At 48.3% G+C, this 19,461-nt stretch overlaps 1 protein-coding gene across 4 annotated transcripts; it reads left to right on the top strand.

Annotated features, from left to right (window-relative positions):
* The first annotated feature begins 1,136 nt into the window (after positions 1–1,136).
* Positions 1,137–9,846, top strand: CHPF2 (chondroitin polymerizing factor 2). 4 transcript variants are annotated; one of them, XM_084621524.1, is made up of 6 exons: positions 1,137–1,319; positions 2,066–2,120; positions 2,259–2,990; positions 5,638–6,202; positions 6,667–6,849; positions 8,408–9,846. In XM_084621524.1, exons 3-6 carry the CDS (start codon positions 2,713–2,715, stop codon positions 9,668–9,670), a joined length of 2,289 nt encoding a protein of 762 aa, XP_084477650.1. In that variant the 5' UTR covers positions 1,137–1,319; positions 2,066–2,120; positions 2,259–2,712; the 3' UTR covers positions 9,671–9,846. The 4 variants fall into 4 exon arrangements, with proteins under 4 accessions (XP_084477650.1, XP_084477648.1, XP_084477649.1 ...); XM_084621522.1 differs by having other exon boundaries at positions 1,137–1,674; positions 2,066–2,990; XM_084621523.1 differs by having other exon boundaries at positions 2,066–2,990.
* The last annotated feature ends 9,615 nt before the right edge of the window (positions 9,847–19,461 follow it).

Here is a 19,461-nt window from a genome sequence, read left to right on the forward strand (position 1 = left end):
GGCTGCAGTTATCGATGCTAATTTTCCAATGTGCTGGGGAGTGCTCAGTGCTCAACCCCCTGCTCTGCCCCAGCTCCTGCCCCCACTCCGCCCCTTCCCCCTGCCGTGCCCTTGCTCTCCTCCCCTCCCCACCAGAGCCTCCAGCCCCCTGATCACGGTGGTCAGGAGACATGGAGAGGGATGTGGTGATCCCAGGGGGCGGGAGGCACTGGGAGCAGGAGGGGGAGCTGATGGGGTGCTGCTGATGTATTACTGGGGCTCTTTGGCAATGTACATTGGTAAATTCTGGCTCCTTCTCAGGCTCACATTGGCCACCCCTGGCCTAGTGCCTACCCGCCCTAGTCATGGACCCAGACCCCCTCAGTGCCAGGTGCTGTACAACCATAAAACAAAAGGAACCTGCCCCAAGAGGCTTACAGTAAAAACCTGGAGATGGGACTGGCGTCCTCCCTTGGGAGAGCCGGGCACTAGGGTCAGGGGAGGAAGAAACCGGGGCTGGCAAATTGCAAGTGGGCATTTCCCGGCTGAGCGGAGGTGTGTCAGGAGCCCGTTCCCACCAAACACTTCTTGTCTTTTGGGAGGCTTCCTGGGGGGCCGCGAGGCTCCATCGGCCCGCGCCGCCGCCGCCGCCGGCAGTGGCTGGCCCGCCCGCGACGAGCGGACTCGGGATTCCGGCCCGGGACACACCGCGCGGCGGAATCAGGCCCGCGGGCCCCCGGTGCCGACGCGAGCCGCCCCGGCCGCTACAGGGCAAGGGCCGCTGCGGGAGGCAGCGACGGGAGCTTTTGCAGCCGGTCCCGCGGGAGAAGCCGCCTCAGCCCCGGAGCTCGGAGGCCGGACCGCGGGGCGGGGCGGGGCGGGACGGCACGGCTCGCTTCACCCCTGGCTGCGCCCACGGCCGCGCCTTCCCCCCTCCGGCCGGGCGGCCGGCGCGCTGGGCCGGCGCAAGGGCCCGGCCGGGGCGCGGCGCGGCAGGACCCGGGGCGGGGCCCCGGCGCGGGGGCGGGGCCGAGGGCCGGCGGGGCGTGGCTGCAAAGCGCAGGGAGCGGCGGCGGCGGCTCTGGGCGTGAGGCCTGCGCACGCGCACTGAACCATAGAGTCGGCGGGGTCTGGCGGAGAGAGCGACGCGGGAGGGACCATCGAGAGGGGAAGAGGAGGGAGCGGGGCTGGCGGGAGGCGGCTGAGCTGGCGGCTGTCGGACGCGAGCGATGCCAGCCTGACCCGGCGCCCCGAGCTGCTGCGCGCCCCCGGCTCCTCCTGCCTGGCCGGGAGCCGAGCCTGGCCCGGGCCCGGGCCCCTGCGGCGGGAGCGTCCGGCAGGTAGCGGGGAGCGGCCCCAGCAGGGCGATGCCTGGGCAGGCGGGGGGCCAGGCGCTGTGCTGGGGCCTCGCTCCCCTCCCTCAGCTGGAGCAGGGCTGCCCCCGGAGCCCGGGAGCCCGGGGCTCGCCAGCCGCCCCTTCCCCCCCCGGGGCAGAACCGGGGGCGTTTCTCTGGGACCTTCCCTTGCGCGGGCCCGGGCTGGACCGCCCAGGCCTCCCCGGACACGTTTTCTCCTCGCAGGGCGCCTTGCCGGTGGGATTCAGCCCTGCCTTGGAGGAGCTCTAGGGAAAAGAGGAGAACTCTTTCTCCAGGCCCTAGTCCACCTGTTCCCGCTCTGCTGAAGCTACCAGCTAAGGTCTGGGTGCTGAGTTATGTTGAGCATATTTGTCCAGTAAGCGTGGCACTGGAACACAGGCTTTAGGGGTGGAAAGCCCAGTATCCTCACCCAGCCAGTCTGCCCAGCCTGGGGCTGCACTGGAACTTGTACTTTAAGGGGAAAATCCCCCGTCACCCATGTCCCTCCACTACCTCTGCTGAGGGCCTCATCCTTTCCCATGCAGGAAGTGCTAGCCAGTCTCCCTGGCATTGTCTCAGAAGTGGAGCCTCTGACCTCTCTCTTAGCAGGGGGTGAATGGTAATCCCAGCTCTGGAGTTTAGGGTATCCTAACCTTAATCTGAGTCTGCACAGTTGTCACTGAGGCAGATTCAATCCTGCAGTTCTGGTTGTTCAGTTTCCCTCTCTCTAGGTAGCCTGGATGGGACCATCAAAAGTGCAGCAGCTTGGAACCAAGAAACAAGCAGGTGGGACAGGCTCTCATGCTGTTAGCCTGAGTCACCACTGAGACACTGTCCACCAGCTGCAAAGGGTCAGTGTTTCATGTTGCCAGATGTTATTCCAGGGGACCTGAGCATTGGTTTCTTTCTCCCTCTGCTCCTAAGGCTCCTGTACTTGGAAGTTCAGGAAACTTTCTGATTCCATCCCATGTGAGAAGTGTTTGTATCTTGAAGTCCCTGGAGCTGACTGGATTCACAGATCTCAGGGCTGGAGCACTGTCTGCCTCACCTGTCAAGGAGCTGGGAATGACTTTCCACATCCCCAGGCATGGACACTACCTGGGGCTCATTTAATTTTCTTTCCAACATGAGCCATATTGCCAAATTCTCTGAACTTTGTGGTTTATCCTCTGACACTGTTACACACTCATGACTGAGCTAGATCTGTGGCCTACTACTGCCTTTAAGTGAGACATCGTGCCTCTCATGCGTCTGGATCACTGTTTTCTAACTCTCTCAGGTTTTGGTGCATTTCTAGATCTCCCTTCGTCCAGATTTTTTGAGATTCTAGATACTTTCTTGTTGAAGATTCTGCGTATTGTTTCATGATAGCTCTGCCATGCGTCTGGCTACTCTCCTTGCCTTCCTGCGGCCTGCACTGCCACTCATCCTGGGTCTCTCCTTGGGATGCAGTCTAAGCCTGCTGCGCGTCTCCTGGATCCAGAGTGATGGGGAGGATACTTGCATGGACACAGGGGTAAATAATGGGCTGTTTGCAGGGAAAATGCAGCAGGACACTGTTCCTGGAGAAAGGTCAAGCCAGAATGATGAGGACTTCAAACCCAGGATTGTTCCCTACTACCGAGACCCCAATAAGCCTTACAAGAAAGTGCTCAGGTAAGAGACGCTCCTTTTGAGCAAGTCATTGTGAGGTGAAGGTGACCACCTGTGTCTAACATGGGGTCCCATCAGCTGTTACGGGCTAAACAGGGTCAGACTGGGTTAGTTGGTTGAAACTATAATTAAATATAGTATAATAAAATGGCTGGAAGATTATGATGTGACAAGGTATAACCAGCACAGTTTCTCCAAAGGAAAATTGTCTCCCACTAATGTATTAGAATTCTTTGAATGTGGAAAAGTGGCAGATAAAGGAGAAGCGGTTGACAACTTAGTTCAACTTTCAAAATGGCTTTGATAAGATAGGCTACTAAAGAAATTAAATAGTCCAGGGGTGAGAGGCAAAGTCTTCTTATGGATCCCTCAATCTTCTTGCTGCTGTTTCCCTGGACTGTTCCTTACTAAGCCTATAAGGAGGCCTGTCCCACAACCTGTCTGAGTTCACCCTTCTCCCAGGGCTAGGACTCTCAGTGCTCCCTCCTGGAATTCCCCAATAAATCCCAAAGTAAAAGTGTAAGCTTAAATCCCCTCCTACCCTTCTTAGGCTTGATCTTTTATTCTTCTCTTAGTCGTCAATTGAATGTCTGCCAGGGCTGTTTCCATTCTCTGATCCCAGAGAGCAACTGCAGAGTTCCTAACTCTCTCCCTGCAGTACCCTTCATCTTCTTATGCTTTATGGTGAAGCTGACTCGTCTACTGAGTATAACCATCACCTACTATATTCCCCATACATCCATGCCACTACGCTCTCTTACCCTGCTGAGTATCCTTAAAAAAATATAGTAGAGCTTTTTTAATGTTACCCCACTTTCCTAAAACACTCACTAAGCCCCTCCTACTAAATTCAGCTGTCACCCCTTCTGTCACAGACTTCCTCTATTTATACTGATTCCCACTTCTCTCAGTTAAGATTCATGAGTCATTGTGACTGGCCAACCCTGCAGGTGTGGCCAGGCACTTTTTAATTGAGCTCCCAAGCTCCAGTTTTAACCCTTTTCATTACAGTGTTGGGTAGACACCCCACCATAGAGATGAGCAGTAAAGTACCAAAATTTGCAGATGATGTTACTTTTATTAGTCAAGACCAGAGCAGACCATGAGAAACTTCACAGAGACTGTATCACACTAGATGAAGAGGCAACTTAATGGCAAAGTGAATTCAGTGTTGCTAACAGCAAAGCAGTACACATTGGAGGGGAGAAAAACCTACTCATACCTTACACAGTTCAAAATCAATTCAGGAAAGCAACCTGGTGTCATCATAGACAGCTGCATGGAGATCTCTGCTCAGTCTGCAGATGCAGTCAAAAAAAGCAAACAAGATGTTCGGTTACATCAGGAATGGAATGGAGAATAATAAAAAAAATTAATGCATTTCTATAAGTCAATGGCATGGCCTCATCTGGGTATTGTGTGCAGCACATTGTAGAATAGAGGGGGTTCAGGGAAGGAAGACAAGAATGATTAGGTGATGAAAAAAACTTTTCCTATGATGTGGCTGAAAAGATTGGGACTGTTACCTCAGGAAGGAGACAAGTGGGGACATGATTAAAGGATATAAAATAATGAAGGGTCTAAAGAGAGATCAGCAACTTCTGTTCTCCCTGTCTCAAAACACACACACAAAAAAAGGGGACATTCAATTAAATTAAAAGGTGGGAAAGTCAAAAATGATCAAAGGAAATACTTTTCACTCAGTGCCACAGGATGTTAATGAGGCCAAACTTCTTATAGTGCTAACATAAATTTTGGAAGAAATATTTAACCTCATGCTTCAGGGTTAAAACCAGTCAAACTACTAGTGATTAGAAGACTTCTTGCAGCTTCCTCTGATACCGGTGGTGCTGGCCATCCTTAGAGACAGGACAGTGGACCAGATGGACCTTGGGTCTGATCCAGTCTGGCAATTTCTATGTTCCTAGTACTTGGATAGGAAACAGAGGTTTCAGGGAGCAGTGTTGGGGGCTTGGTAGTGAGTGCACTCCCTGTTTAGTGAGTGCTGATCCTAATGCTATCGTATGGCACTCAGGGGTGCTATACTGCTGGGTGGGTAGATCCCTCAGGGTCAGTTTCCTCTCTGAGTTGGTGCTGCCAGACTGCTACCTTTCAAGTATGATATAAAAGCAAGATCTTGATCATCTGTGGTCATTAAAGATCCTGTGACACTTTTGCAGGAGTCAAGATGTAATCGCCAGGGAATCCAAGGATCTCTCATATATTTACATTTTGCCCCCTTGAACTTCCCCCCTACAATTTCTATTGAATGCAATAGTTAGCTTCACTTCTTGCCCTAAACTGTTGTTCAGGATTGCTGTGTGGCTGTTAAACCACTGCTGCATCCCAGCCCAGAGGGGGCAGTCTTTCATTAGTGGGTGATGCCATCTCTCTGTATAGTTGGATACAAGTGTTAGGATGCTAACTGGCTTTGATTTCTGTGAAGTAGGAAGATGCCTAAAAAATGTGAGATTGTTAGTAATGTGTACACACAGCTGAGCCCTAAGTCAGAGCTTTGAAAGGAATCTGATTACTCAAAACATCAAGGGGGTATGGGTGCCCCCTCTATCTCTGATGTGAATATAGGGATAGATCTGTTTCTTTCCCTTCTCCCAGCTGCTTGTGTTGTAACCATGGCTTTTCCCTGCAGGACTCGCTATATCCAGACAGAGCTGGGCTTCCATGAACGGCTCTTTGTGGCTGTGCTCACCTCCAAGGCAACCATGAACACACTGGCTGTGGCAGTGAACAAGACCGTGGCCCATCACTTCCCACACTTGCTATACTTTACAGGGTTGCGCAGTGCCAAGGTGCCGCATGGCATGGCATTGGTGTCACATGGGGACGAACGCCCCGTCTGGCTGATGTATGAGACCATGCGCTACATCCATCAGCACTTTGGGGGTGACTATGACTGGTTCTATGTCATGCAGGATGACACCTATGCCCAGGCCGAGCAGATCAAGGCCCTGGTGACACACCTAAGCATTAATCAGGATGTTTACCTAGGACGGGCTGAGGAGTTCATTGGGGGGGATGAACAGGCCCGCTATTGCCATGGTGGCTTTGGCTACTTGGTTTCCCGGAGCCTGCTGCTCAAGTTGCATCAGCATCTGGACAGCTGCCGTAATGAGATTCTCAGTGTGCGCCCGGATGAATGGCTGGGACGCTGCATCATCGACTTCCTGGGCATCAGTTGCATCTCCCAGCACCAGGTATTGTCCCTCCAGGATTTAGGGCACAGCCTCAACCCAATAGACTCCACACCCTCACAAGCCTGTGTCATAGGGTAAAGGGGTGAGTGCCCCCAAACCTATGCTGCGAAGTACTGGGAAGAAAGAAAGTGTGGGGTAGCAGCATGGAACAAGAGCTCAGCTTCACCCTCAGCACTTGGGAAGTGGAGCTAGACTGACATTTGAGAGAACAGATTTAGTCAGATTTCATCAATTTCACAGTTTTTCAAGGGGGTGGGAAGCAGCCTGGGATAGAAAGAAACAACAAGGAGATCTGAATTCTCCTATGATCTATGAAGTGAGGAGCAGAGAGTGAAACCCCCTCTCGTGCCCACATGTTTGTCTCTCTGGGTCTCACCCCCTTCAGAGTGAGTGGGTGGGGGAGGGAGGACCCAGTGTGAGTCCCAGGGTTCCTAACCAGTCTCCCTGAGTCTTATCCATTTCAGGGCCAGCATTACCGCTCCTATGAACTGGCCAAAAATGCAGACCTAGAGAAGGAGGAGGGTGAGGACTTCCAGGCGGCGCTCACTGTGCACCCTGTCTCTGAGGGGACCCTCATGTACCGACTGCACAAGCATTTCAGCAGGATCCAGCTGGACAGAGCCTACCAGGAGATCCAGCAACTCCAGGTATCTGGGTGGGGGAACACTGATGGGGAACCTAAGACAGAGATGGAGTGAGGTTAGACAGGATCTCTTTTTTTCAGGTCTGTGAGGGAACAGAGAATCTCTGACAGCCAGGCAGTGGCAGACTCCTCTATGGAAATAGCCCCTGCACAAGGAGGGTGTGGTATCAGAATCACTACTGTCCTGGACCACCAAGGATTCAGGAAGCTCTAGGTAGAGAGGAGGGATCAGGCCATTTGCCCCTCTGGGGTTGGAGAGGGGGGCAGAAAGAGGGACCAGACCACTTGCCTCTCCAGGAGAAGAGCATCTTCAGACACTGACTCACCAACCTAGTGAGGAGAGCTTTAAACTAGATTCAGAGGGGCAGTTGACAAAAGCCCACAAGTAGATATTAAAAAAAAAAAAAAAAGGTGACCTTAACAGAGGGCTAGCTGTTGGGAGCAGGGGATGAAAATTACAGTAGGGTCATAGGAACAACAAGAGGGAAAACAGTGAAGGAATCTGCTCAACATTATAGATGTCTATACACAAAAGCAAGGAGTATGGAGAATAAACAGGAAGAACTGGATGTAATAGTACACAAGCTAAGTTATGGCTTAATTAGCATCAGACTTGGTGGGATAAATCTCATGACTGGAATATTGGTATAGAGGGTATAGCTTGTTCAGGAAGGAAAGATGGGGCGAAAGAGAGGAAATGTTGCATTACACAGCGAGAATACATACACTTGTTTTGAGTCCACAAGGAGGTAAGAGGCAGATAAGTTGAAAGCTGCTGGGTTAAGATAAAAGGGAAAGAAAATAGGGGCAATGTCATGGTAGGGTTTGAGTTAGAAAAATCAAATGGAAGAATACAAAATAGGGAATAACTGACTAGGTGGTAGTATTGCTGAAAAGTATCTGAGGGTTATAGTGGATTATAAATTCAATATGAGCCAACAATGGGATGCAGTTGTGAAAAGGCTAATATTCTGGGGTGTAGTAATAGGAGTGTCATGTGTAACACATGGGAGATATTTGTCCCACTCTACTTGGCATTGGTGAGGCCTTGGCTGGAGTACTGTGCCCACTGTTGGGTGCCACACTTTAGGAAAGATGTGAACAAATTAGAGTCTAGAGAAGAGCGATAAAAAGGATAAAATATTTAGAAAACCTGAGGAAAGGTTAAAGTGGGCATGTTTACTCTTGAAAAAAGAAGACTAAGGGTGGGGGGACCTTATAACAGTCTTCAAATATGTTAAGGGTTGTTATAAAGAGCATGGGGATCAATTGTTCTCCATGTCCACTGAAGGTAGGACAAGAAGTAAAGGGCTTAATATCTGCAGCAAGGGAGATTTAGGTTAGATATTAGAAAAAATCTGATTATAAGGGTAGTTAAGCTCTGGAACAGGCTTCCAAGAAAGGTGGACGTATTTAAGAACAAGTTGGACAAATACCTGTCAGGGATGGTTTGGGGTATACTTCGTCCTGCCTCAGCGTGGGGACTGGACTAGGTGACTTCTCAAGGTCCTTTCCAGCCCTACACGTTTGATTCTATAAATAGCAGTGTACTTTCTTCACAGATGCAGATCAGGAATCTGACATCGCTGACACCAGCCCGCGAGGGGGGGCTGACATGGCCCATAGGCATCAATGCTCCCTTTGTCCCCAAATCCCGCTTTGAGGTGATTAGCTGGGACTACTTCACAGAGCAGCACCTCTTCTCCTGTCCCGATGGCTCCCCCAAATGTGAGCTGGCTGGAGCCAGCAAGGCCGATGTTAGTGACATCATTGAGGCAGCACTCCAGCATCTCAACAGCCGTTACCAGCCCCAGCTTCGTTTCTACAAGCAACAATTGCTGAATGGCTACCGGCGCTTTGACCCCACACGGGGCATGGAGTACATGCTGGATCTCTTGCTGGAGGCTGTAACCCAGAAGGGCCACAGCCATGTTCTGGCTAAGCGGGTGAGTCTAGTGCGGCCCCTCAGCAAGGTAGAGATCATCCCCATGCCCTATGTGACAGAGGCCACACGCGTGCAGCTGGTGCTGCCCCTGACCGTGCAGGAGGTGGACTTTGTCAGCAACTTCCTGGACACGTTTGCCATGAACACGCTGGACACACATGACAATGCCCTGCTAACCCTGCTCTTCATCTACCAGCCTTATGATGCTCAGCGGGTCAGCCAGCTGGATGTCTTTGCTGGGGTCAAAGCTATGGTGGGAGAGCTGGAAAAACGGTATGCAGAGGTGAAAATTCCCTGGATCAGCGTAAAAACTGAGGTGCCATCCCAGGTGAAGCTCATGGACATAGTGTCAAAGAAGCACCCTGTGGACACCCTCTTCTTCTTGGCCAGCGTTTGGACAGAGGTTAACACGGAGTTCCTGAATCGCTGCCGCATGAACACCATCAGCAACTGGCAGGTCTTCTTCCCAATGCACTTCCAGGAGTTCAACCCAGTGCTGATGTACCATGGCGAGCAGGCCTCCTCCTCCAGCACTGACTTCCTGAGGGATGGGCACTTTGACCGTCATGCCTTTGCTGAGGCTTGTTTCTACAACTCTGACTACATGGCAGCACGCACCAAGCTGGCAGCTGACATTTTGGACCGGGACGAAGTGCTGGAGAGCATGGAAGTATTTGATGTCTTCCTTCGCTACTCTGGCCTGCACCTGTTCCGGGCTGTGGAGCCAGGGCTGGTGCAGAAATATATGCTGAGGAGCTGCAACCCCCGGCTGAGCGAGGAACTGTATCACCGCTGTGTGCTCAGTAACCTGGAGGGGCTCTCCTCCCGCTCGCACCTGGCCATGGCCCTCTTTGAGCAGGAACAGGCCAATAGCACCTGAAGGACCAGAAGCTACTAGTGGTTCCCCAGCACCTTAACACTTGCACCTTCACCCTCCTTCCCAGCCCCAGTCCTGCCCTGGGAAAGATGGGTGTGTGAGGCCAAGGGGTGGGCAGGGCAATTGAAAAATTTGGTTTCATAGGAAAAGTAATTAAAGTTTCTTCCCATGCAAATTAACTTGGTTCCTCACAAATTATCACAAGTTTCTTCTCATATGGTACAGTGACACTCCCACAGAGTGGGTTGTGGGCGTGACGGGGAGGGAACTATAAGATTACTGCCAATCTACACTTAGCCACATAAAACTCACCCAAAGCGCTGTTGGGAGCAGGGGATGAAAATTACAGTAGGGTCATAGGAACAACTGGAAATAAGTTGTAAATAAGAGACCTGAATCAGAACAAGAATGCCTTGACTGCATATTAATGTATGCACTGTCCCCATTCTCTGACACACTTGGATTCCCTGATGTGTTCACTGCTGCAATCACACAAATACCTCTTGAACCCTGGCTTGTTAGTGGTGTACTATGTTTTCCTCTTGGGATTCCTATTCTTTCACTCCATTAAGATGCAGCTTCTCTAGACCAATGCTGAAAATTCACTTTAGAGCCCAGAGGGGGGAAAAAATTGCCAGCTGCCCTCACCATAGGGTGACCCTGTACTAAATCTGAATGTCAACTAATTTAAATTCAGTGTAGATGTAGCTGTCGGTCCCAGGATATTAGAGAGACAAGGGGGGTGAGATAATATCTTTTATTGGACCAACTTCAGGTGGTGAGGAAGACAAACTTTTGAGCCATACAGAGCTCTTCGTCAGGTGAAGAGGAACTCCATGTGGCTTGAAGTTTGTGTTTCTCACCAACAGAAGTTGGTCTAGTAAAAGATATTACCTCACCCAACTAAGTCAAATATCTTACAGAAGTCATGGACCTAGTGAGGGTGAGCTAACAGTTGCTTAGTCCCATTCAGATGTGTGTTTGTCAGGAGCCAGACATGGCTGGTGAACATGCATGGAAGGAGACGTAGTCCTGGGAGAGCATGCATAGGGGAGTTCAGGCAGCTAGAGTGTATTGACTTCGGGATGGGGGAGCCTGATCAAAGGTATATGGACAAGGGGCTAGAATATGAGTCTTACAGCGATTCAGTCTTTTAGAATGGCTGCCCTCCACCCCGCGGCAGCCCAATTCAGGCTGCATAAAGTGATGCATTAGCTGCTTTCTGCTGCTTCTTTTCTGTCCTATCTAGATTAGTATACTGTGCTTTTTACTATGGTGTCTGATGCCTTCTCTCTGAGGCTTCAGTTTTTAAGATGTACACAAGGGTATCCCAAGAGGAGACCTTAGTGAGACTGCAGCAACTCTTTTGGGCATTGAATCTGTATCTGTCTGCTACTCTTGCTCTCTGCCCCTTCTTCAGTTGGGAAGAACCTTTGCTGAGATGAGGGGGTATGCACTTGCCACTCTGCTCCTTCTCTAGAGCTGTTGAGAGCAACCCCCCTGTCACTCATCCAGTGGTGGTTATAGATGGTAACTCCTCATCCACTGTAAATGAGATGCCCATCTGGTGACACAAAATGCCCAGCTGCTGAGACTGTCAGCTAATACAGGAGCTTATGTGAGCTTCACAATACCCATGGAGACCTGTTAGAACAGAAGTTCTCAAACTTTTGTACTGGTGACCCTTTTCAGATAGCAAGCCTCTGAGTGAGACTCCCCCTTATAAATTAAAAACACTTTTAATATATTTAACACCATTATAAATGCTGGAGGCAAAGTGGGGTTTGGGGTGGAGGCTGACAGCTCGTGACCCCCAATGTAAGAACCTTGTGATCCCCTGAGGGGTCCTGACCTCCAGTTTGAGAACCCTTGTGTTAGAATATTATCCCTCAAATGCTACAGACCTTTGACTTGATTGTTAACCTTGCTAGCTAAGCTGTTCGTTAATCTGGGAAAGGAGCCGTCTGCAGGGATGATGCCCTGCTCCTTCAGATCACTGGGGGGGGTGACTGGTTCTTCTGCAGGATGTATGGGTGCCATGGCAACTCTGCTGCTGTGCACACTGTGCTCATGACATGGCACTACAGGGGTAGGATCACCCTATGGTGAAGGCAGCTGGCAATGCTTTTTCCTCTCTGGGCTCTAAAGTGAACATTCTGAACGGGGCTAGGGAAAACCGAAATATACTGAGCTAGGGAGGTGGTATACAGCCACCTAAGTTAGTTAGCTGTGTCACTGGCGGTGTATTTTTTTCACACCGCTGACTAGCATAGCTGTGCCAGTGTGAGGCACATAAGGCCATGTCTACACTACAAACTGGCCAACACAAGCTATGTGATTGTCGTGCAAGTGTGCAGGGCCACTAACCATCTGCTGTGCAGGACTGTGACTCAGCAATGTGCAGGACATGGATGGATTTGCAGCAATAGGTTTCTCAAACAGCAGTGGGGCATTAGTCTGCACACAAACCCCTATTTTCACAATTTAGTCTTAAATCAATTTTCACCTCTATTCTACTTCAGACAGAATTATTGGCACTTACAGTGTCTGGCCATACATTTATGGCAATAACAGACAAGACAGAATTGGTAAATGGGCCCAAGTTACCACATTCTGCGGCATTAGGAAGTACTTCCATCTTCCATGATACTTATCGCCTTCTCTGATCCCTTGATCTGGTCCTTCAGTCCCATTCTTTAGTTTCTGCTCTAGTGTATCTCCAGTTTGAGCCCATGTTCACTTAAGTTTTTTATACATAATCTTTATCCAATTGGGTTGCAGCATATCAGTCCTTTGGATTTTAGATAACCCGTACATTATGCCTGCTCAAGCTTCAATTACCCAATAGCTGGTAACATTTGTGGATGGCAATTAGATTGGCGGATTGGTAGATGAGGACAGGACAGTCACACACAGTGATCTGGACCACTTAGTAAACTGGGTCCATTCAAATAAAATGCAGGCCATACCTACAGAGTGGAGGATCGTTTCCTGGAAAGCAGTGACAGAACAGGATTTAGGGGCCACAGTGGACAAGCAACAGAACAGAAGATCCCAGTGTGATCCTGTGGCAAAAAATGGTAATGCAGTCCTTGAATGCATAAACAGGGAGTGATGAGTTGGAGCAAGGAGATGAGTTTACCTTTGTGTGCACTGTTAATGAGATCAATACTAGAATACTCCATACAGTTTTGGTATCCACATTTTTAGAATCATGTTGAAAAATTGAAGCAGCTGCAGAAAAGAACCGCAAAAATATGAGGGCTGGAGAACATGCCTTATACTGAGACACTTAGTGAGCTCAATCTGTTTAGTTTATCAAAAAGACAATTGAGAGGTGACTTGATTACAGTGTTCAAGTACCCCCACAGGGAGGAAAGACTGGGTGCTCTAGCAGAGAAAGGCAGAGCAAGGAACAGTGTCTGGAAACAAGCCAGACAAATTCAAATTAGAAATAAGGCATAATTTTTTAGCAGTGAGGGTGATTAACCATTGGAACTTGATCACATTTATAATGTGCAAATAGAATGAAGTCCAGACCAGTAATATACACACACACTTGGTGCTTTAATAGGACCAGTTTCACACAGCTGAAAAAATATGAGCCAAACCAGCAGGAAAGAAGAATTTAATCAGAAAAATGTAAATGATATTGGGAATCATTTAAGAATATCTTACTAGATGCCCAAAAAGCCACAATCGAGGGAAATGGCCATACTGGTTAAAACACTGACCTGGTTTAGAGGGGAAGTGAAGAAAACTATAAAATAGATAACAAATGGAAGAAAGGGAAAGTTGATAGTAATGAATATAAATCAGAAGTTAGGAATTGTAGTGAATTGACAAGGGAATCAAAGGACACAAGGAGAAATTTATGGCCAACAATGTTAAGGACAATAAGATATATATTAGGAATAAAAATAATCCTATGAAATTGGTCCAGTGCTAGATGAAAATGGTAGAATTATCAAAAATGCAGGAAAGCCTACATATTTCTGTTTCAGTACATATTTCTGTTCTGTATTTGGGGAAGAAAAAGTTGATTCAGTCTATTCATATGGTGATAACAATTTTCCATTCCTCTAGTATCTCTGGAGGATGTTAAACAGCAGCTACTAAAGGCAGACATTTTTCTAACAAGAAAAGGAGTGCTTGTGGCACCTTAGAAACTAACCAATTTATTTGAGCATAAGCGTTCGTGAGCTACAGCTCACTTCATCGGATGCATACAGTGGAAAGTGTAGAAGATCTTTTTATACACACAAAGCATGAAAAAATACCTCCCCCCACCCCACTCTCCTGCTGGTAATAGCTTACCTAAAGTGACCACTCTCCTAACAACGTGTATAATAATCAAGGTGGGCCATTTCCAGCACAAATCCAGGGTTTAACAAGAACGTCCGGGAAGGGGGGAGGGGGAGTAGGAAAAAACAAGGGGAAATAGGTTACCTTGCATAATGACTTAGCAGAGGCAGAGGGGCATTGCTGGCACATGATGGCATATATCACATTGGTGGATGTGCAGGTGAACGAGCCTCTGATAGTGTGGCTGATGTTATTACGCCAAGTGATGGTGTCCCCTGAATAGATATGTGGGCACAGTTGGCAACAGGCTTTGTTGCAAGGATAGGTTCCTGGGTTAGTGGTTCTGTTGTGTGGTATGTGGTTGCTGGTGAGTATTCGCTTCACATTGGGGGGCTGTCTGTAGGCAAGGACTGGCCTGTCTCCCAAGATTTGTGAGAGTGTTGGGTCATCCTTAAGGATAGGTTGTAGATCCTTAATAATGAGTTGGAGGGGTTTTAGCTGGGGGCTGAAGGTGACGGCTAGTGGCGTTCTGTTATTTTCTTTGTTAGGCCTGTCCTGTAGTGGGTGACTTCTGGGAACTCTTCTGGCTCTGTCAATCTGTTTCTTCACTTCCGCAGGTGGGTATTGTAGTTGTAAGAATGCTTGATAGAGATCTTGTAGGTGTATGTCTCCGTCTGAGGGGTTGGAGCAAATGCGGTTTTATCGCAGAGCTTGGCTGTAGACAATGGATTGTGTGATGTGGTGTGGATGAAAGCTGGAGGCATGTAGGTAGGAATAGCAGTCAGTAGGTTTCCGGTGGTGTTTATGTGACCATCGTTTATTAGCACTGTAGTGTCCAGAAAGTGGATCTCTTGTGTGGACTGGACCAGGCTGAGGTTGATGGTGGGATGGAAATTGTTGAAATCATGGTGGAATTCCTCAAGGGCTTCTTTTCCATGGGTCCAGATGATGAAGATGTCATCAATATAGCGCAAGTAGAGTAGGGGCGTTAGGGGACGAGAGCTGAGGAAGCGCTGTTCTAAGTCAGCCATAAAAATGTTGGCATACTGTGGGGCCATGCGGGTACCCATAGTAGTGCCGCTGATTTGAAGGTATACATTGTCCCCAAATGTAAAATAGTTATGGGTAAGTACAAAGTCACAAAGTTCAGCCACCAGGTTAGCCGTGACATTATCGGGGATAGTGTTCTTGACGGCTTGTAGTCCATCTTTGTGTGGAATGTTGGTGTAGAGGGCTTCTACATCCATAGTGGCCAGGATGGTGTTATTAGGAAGATCACCGATGGATTGTAATTTCCTCAGGAAGTCAGTGGTGTCTCGAAGGTAGCTGGGAGTGCTGGTAGCATAGGCCCTGAGGAGGGAGTCTACATAGCCAGACAATCCTGCTGTCAGGGTGCCAATGCCTGAGATGACGGGGCGCCCAGGATTTCCAGGTTTATGGATCTTGGGTAGTAGATAGAATATCCCAGGTCAGGGTTCCAGGGGTGTGTCTTTGCGGATTAGATCTTGTGCTTTTTCAGGGAGTTTCTTGAGCAAATGCTGTAGTTTCTTTTGGTAACTCTCAGTGGGATCAGAGGGTAATGGCTTGTGGAAAGTGGTGTTGGAGAGCTGCCGAACAGCCTCTTGTTCATATTCCGACCTATTCATGATGACAACAGCACCTCCTTTGTCAGCCTTTTTGATTATGATGTCAGAGTTGTTTCTGAGGCTGTGGATGGCATTGTGTTTTGCACGGCTGAGGTTATGGGGCAAGTGATGCTGCTTTTCCACGATTTCAGCCCGTGCACGTCGGCGGAAGCACTCTATGTAGAAGTCCAGTCTGCTGTTTCAACCTTCAGGAGGAGTCCACCTAGAATCCTTCTTTCTGTAGTGTTGGTAGGGAGGTCTCTGTGGATTAGTATGTTGTTCAGAGGTATGTTGGAAATATTCCTTGAGTCGGAGATGTCGAAAATAGGATTCTAGGTCACCACAGAACTGTATCATGCTCGTGGGGGTGGAGGGGCAGAAGGAGAGGCCCCGAGATAGGACAGCTGCTTCTGCTGGGCTGAGAGTATAGTTGGATAAACAACTCTGGTGGCTGAACTTTGTGACTTTGTCCTTACCCATAACTGTTTTACATTTGGGGACAATGTATACCTTCAGATCAGCGGCACTGCTATGGGTACCCGCATGACCCCACAGTATGCCAACATTTTTATGGCTGACTTAGAACAGCGCTTCCTCAGCTCTCGTCCCCTAACGCCCCTACTCTACTTGCGCTATATTGATGACATCTTCATCATCTGGACCCATGGAAAAGAAGCCCTTGAGGAATTCCACCATGATTTCAACAATTTCCATCCCACCATCAATCTCCGCCTGGTCCAGTCCACACAAGAGATCCACTTCCTGGACACTACAGTGCTAATAAACGATGGTCACATAAACACCACCCTATACCGGAAACCTACTGACCGCTATTCCTACCTACATGCCTCCAGCTTTCACCCTGACCACACCACACGATCCATCATCTACAGCCAAGCTCTGCGATACAACCGCATTTGCTCCAACCCCTCAGACAGAGACAAACACCTACAAGATCTCTATCAAGCATTTTTACATCTACAATACCCACCTGCGGAAGTGAAGAAACAGATTGATAGAGCCAGAAGAGTTCCCAGAAGTCACCTACTACAGGACAGGCCTAACAAAGAAAATAACAAAACGCCACTAGCCGTCACCTTCAGCCCCCAACTAAAACCTCTCCAACGCATTATTAAGGATTTACAACCTATCCTGAAGGACGACCCAACACTCTCACAAATCTTGGGAGACAGGCCAGTCCTTGCCTACAGACAGCCCCCCAATGTGAAGCAAATGCTCACCAGCAACCACATACCACACAACAGAACCACTAACCCAGGAACCTATCCTTGCAACAAAGCCCGTTGCCAACTGTGCCCACATATCTATTCAGGTGACACCATCACTGGGCCTAATAACATCAGCCACACTATCAGAGGCTCGTTCACCTGTACATCCACCAATGTGATATATGCCATCATGTGCCAGCAATGCCCCTCTGCCATGTACATTGGTCAAACTGGACAGTCTCTACGTAAAAGAATAAATGGACACAAATCAGATGTCAAGAATTATAACATTCATAAACCAGTCGGAGAACACTTCAATCTCTCTGGTCACGCGATTACAGACATGAAAGTTGCGATATTACAACAAAAAAACTTCAAATCCAGACTCCAGCGAGAAACTGTTGAATTGTAATTCATTTGCAAATTGGATACAATTAACTTAGGCTTGAATAGAGACTGCGAGTGGCTAAGTCATTATGCAAGGTAACCTATTTCCCCTTGTTTTTTTCTACTCCCCCCCCCCCACGTTCTTGTTAAACCCTGGATTTGTGCTGGAAATGGCCCACCTTGATTATCATACACATTGTTAGGAGAGTGGTCACTTTAGATAAGCTATTACCAGCAGGAGAGTGGGTTTGTATGCGTGTGGGGGGGGGTGAGAAAACCTGGATTTGTGCTGGAAATGGCCCAACTTGATTATCATACACATTGTAAGGAGAGTGATCACTTCAGATAAGCTATTACCAGCAGGAGAGTGGGGTGGGGGGAGGTATTTCTTCATGCTTTGGGTGTATAAAAAGATCTTCTACACTTTCCACGGTATGCATCCGATGAAGTGAGCTGTAGCTCACGAAAGCTTATGCTCAAATAAATTGGTTAGTCTCTAAGGTGCCACAAGTACTCCTTTTCTTTCTGTGAATACAGACTAACACGGCTGTTACTCTGAAACCTATTTTTATATCAGTAGCTCCAGATAACTTACATCTAAGAGTTTTAAAAGAGCTGGCTCAGGAGCTCACAGGACTGTTAATGTTGATTTTCAATAAATCTTGGAGTACTGGACAAGTTCCAGAAGACTGGAAGAAAGCTAATGTTTTGCCAATTTTAAAAAAGGGTAAACAGGATGACCTGGATAATTATAGCGTTGAGAAAGGAATAACATGATCCAATGATATGAAAATTCAGATGTGAAACATGGTATTAATTTTTAACTGTGAGAGTAATTAACCATTGGAACAATTTACCAAGGATCATAGAATGTCAGGGACCTCAGGAGGTCATCTAGTCCAACCCCCTGCTCAAAGCAGGGCCAATCCCCAATTTTTGCCCTAAATGGCCCCCTCAAGGATTGAACTCACAACCCTAGGTTTAGCAGGCCAATGCTCAAACCACTGAGCTATCTCTCCCACCCCACAATTGCTAACCATTTTAAAATCAAGATTGGATGTTTTTTTAGAAGATGCTCTAGAAATTATTTTGGGGATGTTCTATGGCTTGTGTTATACAGGGGTCAGACAAGATGATCACAATGGTCCCTTCAGGCTTTATATTCTTTCCCCCATTAATTACCACCCTCCACTGGGGATCAGAAGAGTCAGCCCATGAAAGTACAACGAGACATGTTCACAAATGCCTGGGGTGCAAGCTCATCCGGCAGTGTATCCTAAGCGGCAGAGGAGCTGGCTGTATACCACTTTCAGTCACATAGTTCACTTAATAAGGTTGAGCTGCAGGCTGCCTTCTTGGCTGGAAAGAGGACGGGTGAGCCCCTTGGTCCCAGACAAATGTTCTCAAGCCTTGGGCAGTACACCCACTTATGCAGTGTTTTCCTACATATACTACACCTCAGATCTTTGAGGTATAGCTACACAGCCCGTGGCAGTGAGCCTCCCAGCCCAGGTCAACAGAGTGTAGACAGCATTTTGAAGTTGTGGCTTGGTCTGGAGTTCGGACTCTGAACCCCACTGTCTTCTCTAGACTTCAGAGCCCAAGCCACAATGTCTTCACAGCTATTAATTGTGGACCCAAGTCTCTTGACCCAGGATGGGAGGCTTACTACCAGGCTGTGTAGACATACCCTAAGATCCCTCAGCGGGGGTCTTCTGGGGTTGGCTGCTCCCTCCAATTTGGGGCATCTACACTGATGCCCTTTCCAGGACCCATGCTTCGACCAATCCCTTATGGGAACATTCTCATAGAATTGCTTTAACCCGATCAGGTCATATAAACCTGCCATCGCACTGCTACCTCTTTTGTGGAGATATTCTCCCATCTGGGTGAACAGCTTCTATATATATCACATCCTATTTCTTTTGCACACCCTGAAAATTTTTCCTATAAGCCTCAAGTGTTACTTCAAACTTAAGCAAGAGAGTCTTTTTAACTGTTCATAGTCCTCTGTATCAACTCTGTCCATCTGCCTATACACCTCTTATCGTTTTGGGAGCCTGTCAGAAAGTCAAACAACGGAGCTGGTCTGCAGAACCAACCTTATTCAAATCACAAGCCTTTTAAAGGTTTCAGAGTAACAGCCGTGTTAGTCAGTATTCACAAAAAGAAAAGGAGTACTTGTGGAACCTTAGAGACTAACCAATTTATTTGAGCATAAGCTTTCATGAGCTACTACCCAAGATCC

Source organism: Lepidochelys olivacea (assembly GCF_965140295.1).
Source record: "Lepidochelys olivacea isolate rLepOli2 genome assembly, chromosome: 2".
Taxonomy (NCBI): domain Eukaryota; kingdom Metazoa; phylum Chordata; order Testudines; family Cheloniidae; genus Lepidochelys; species Lepidochelys olivacea.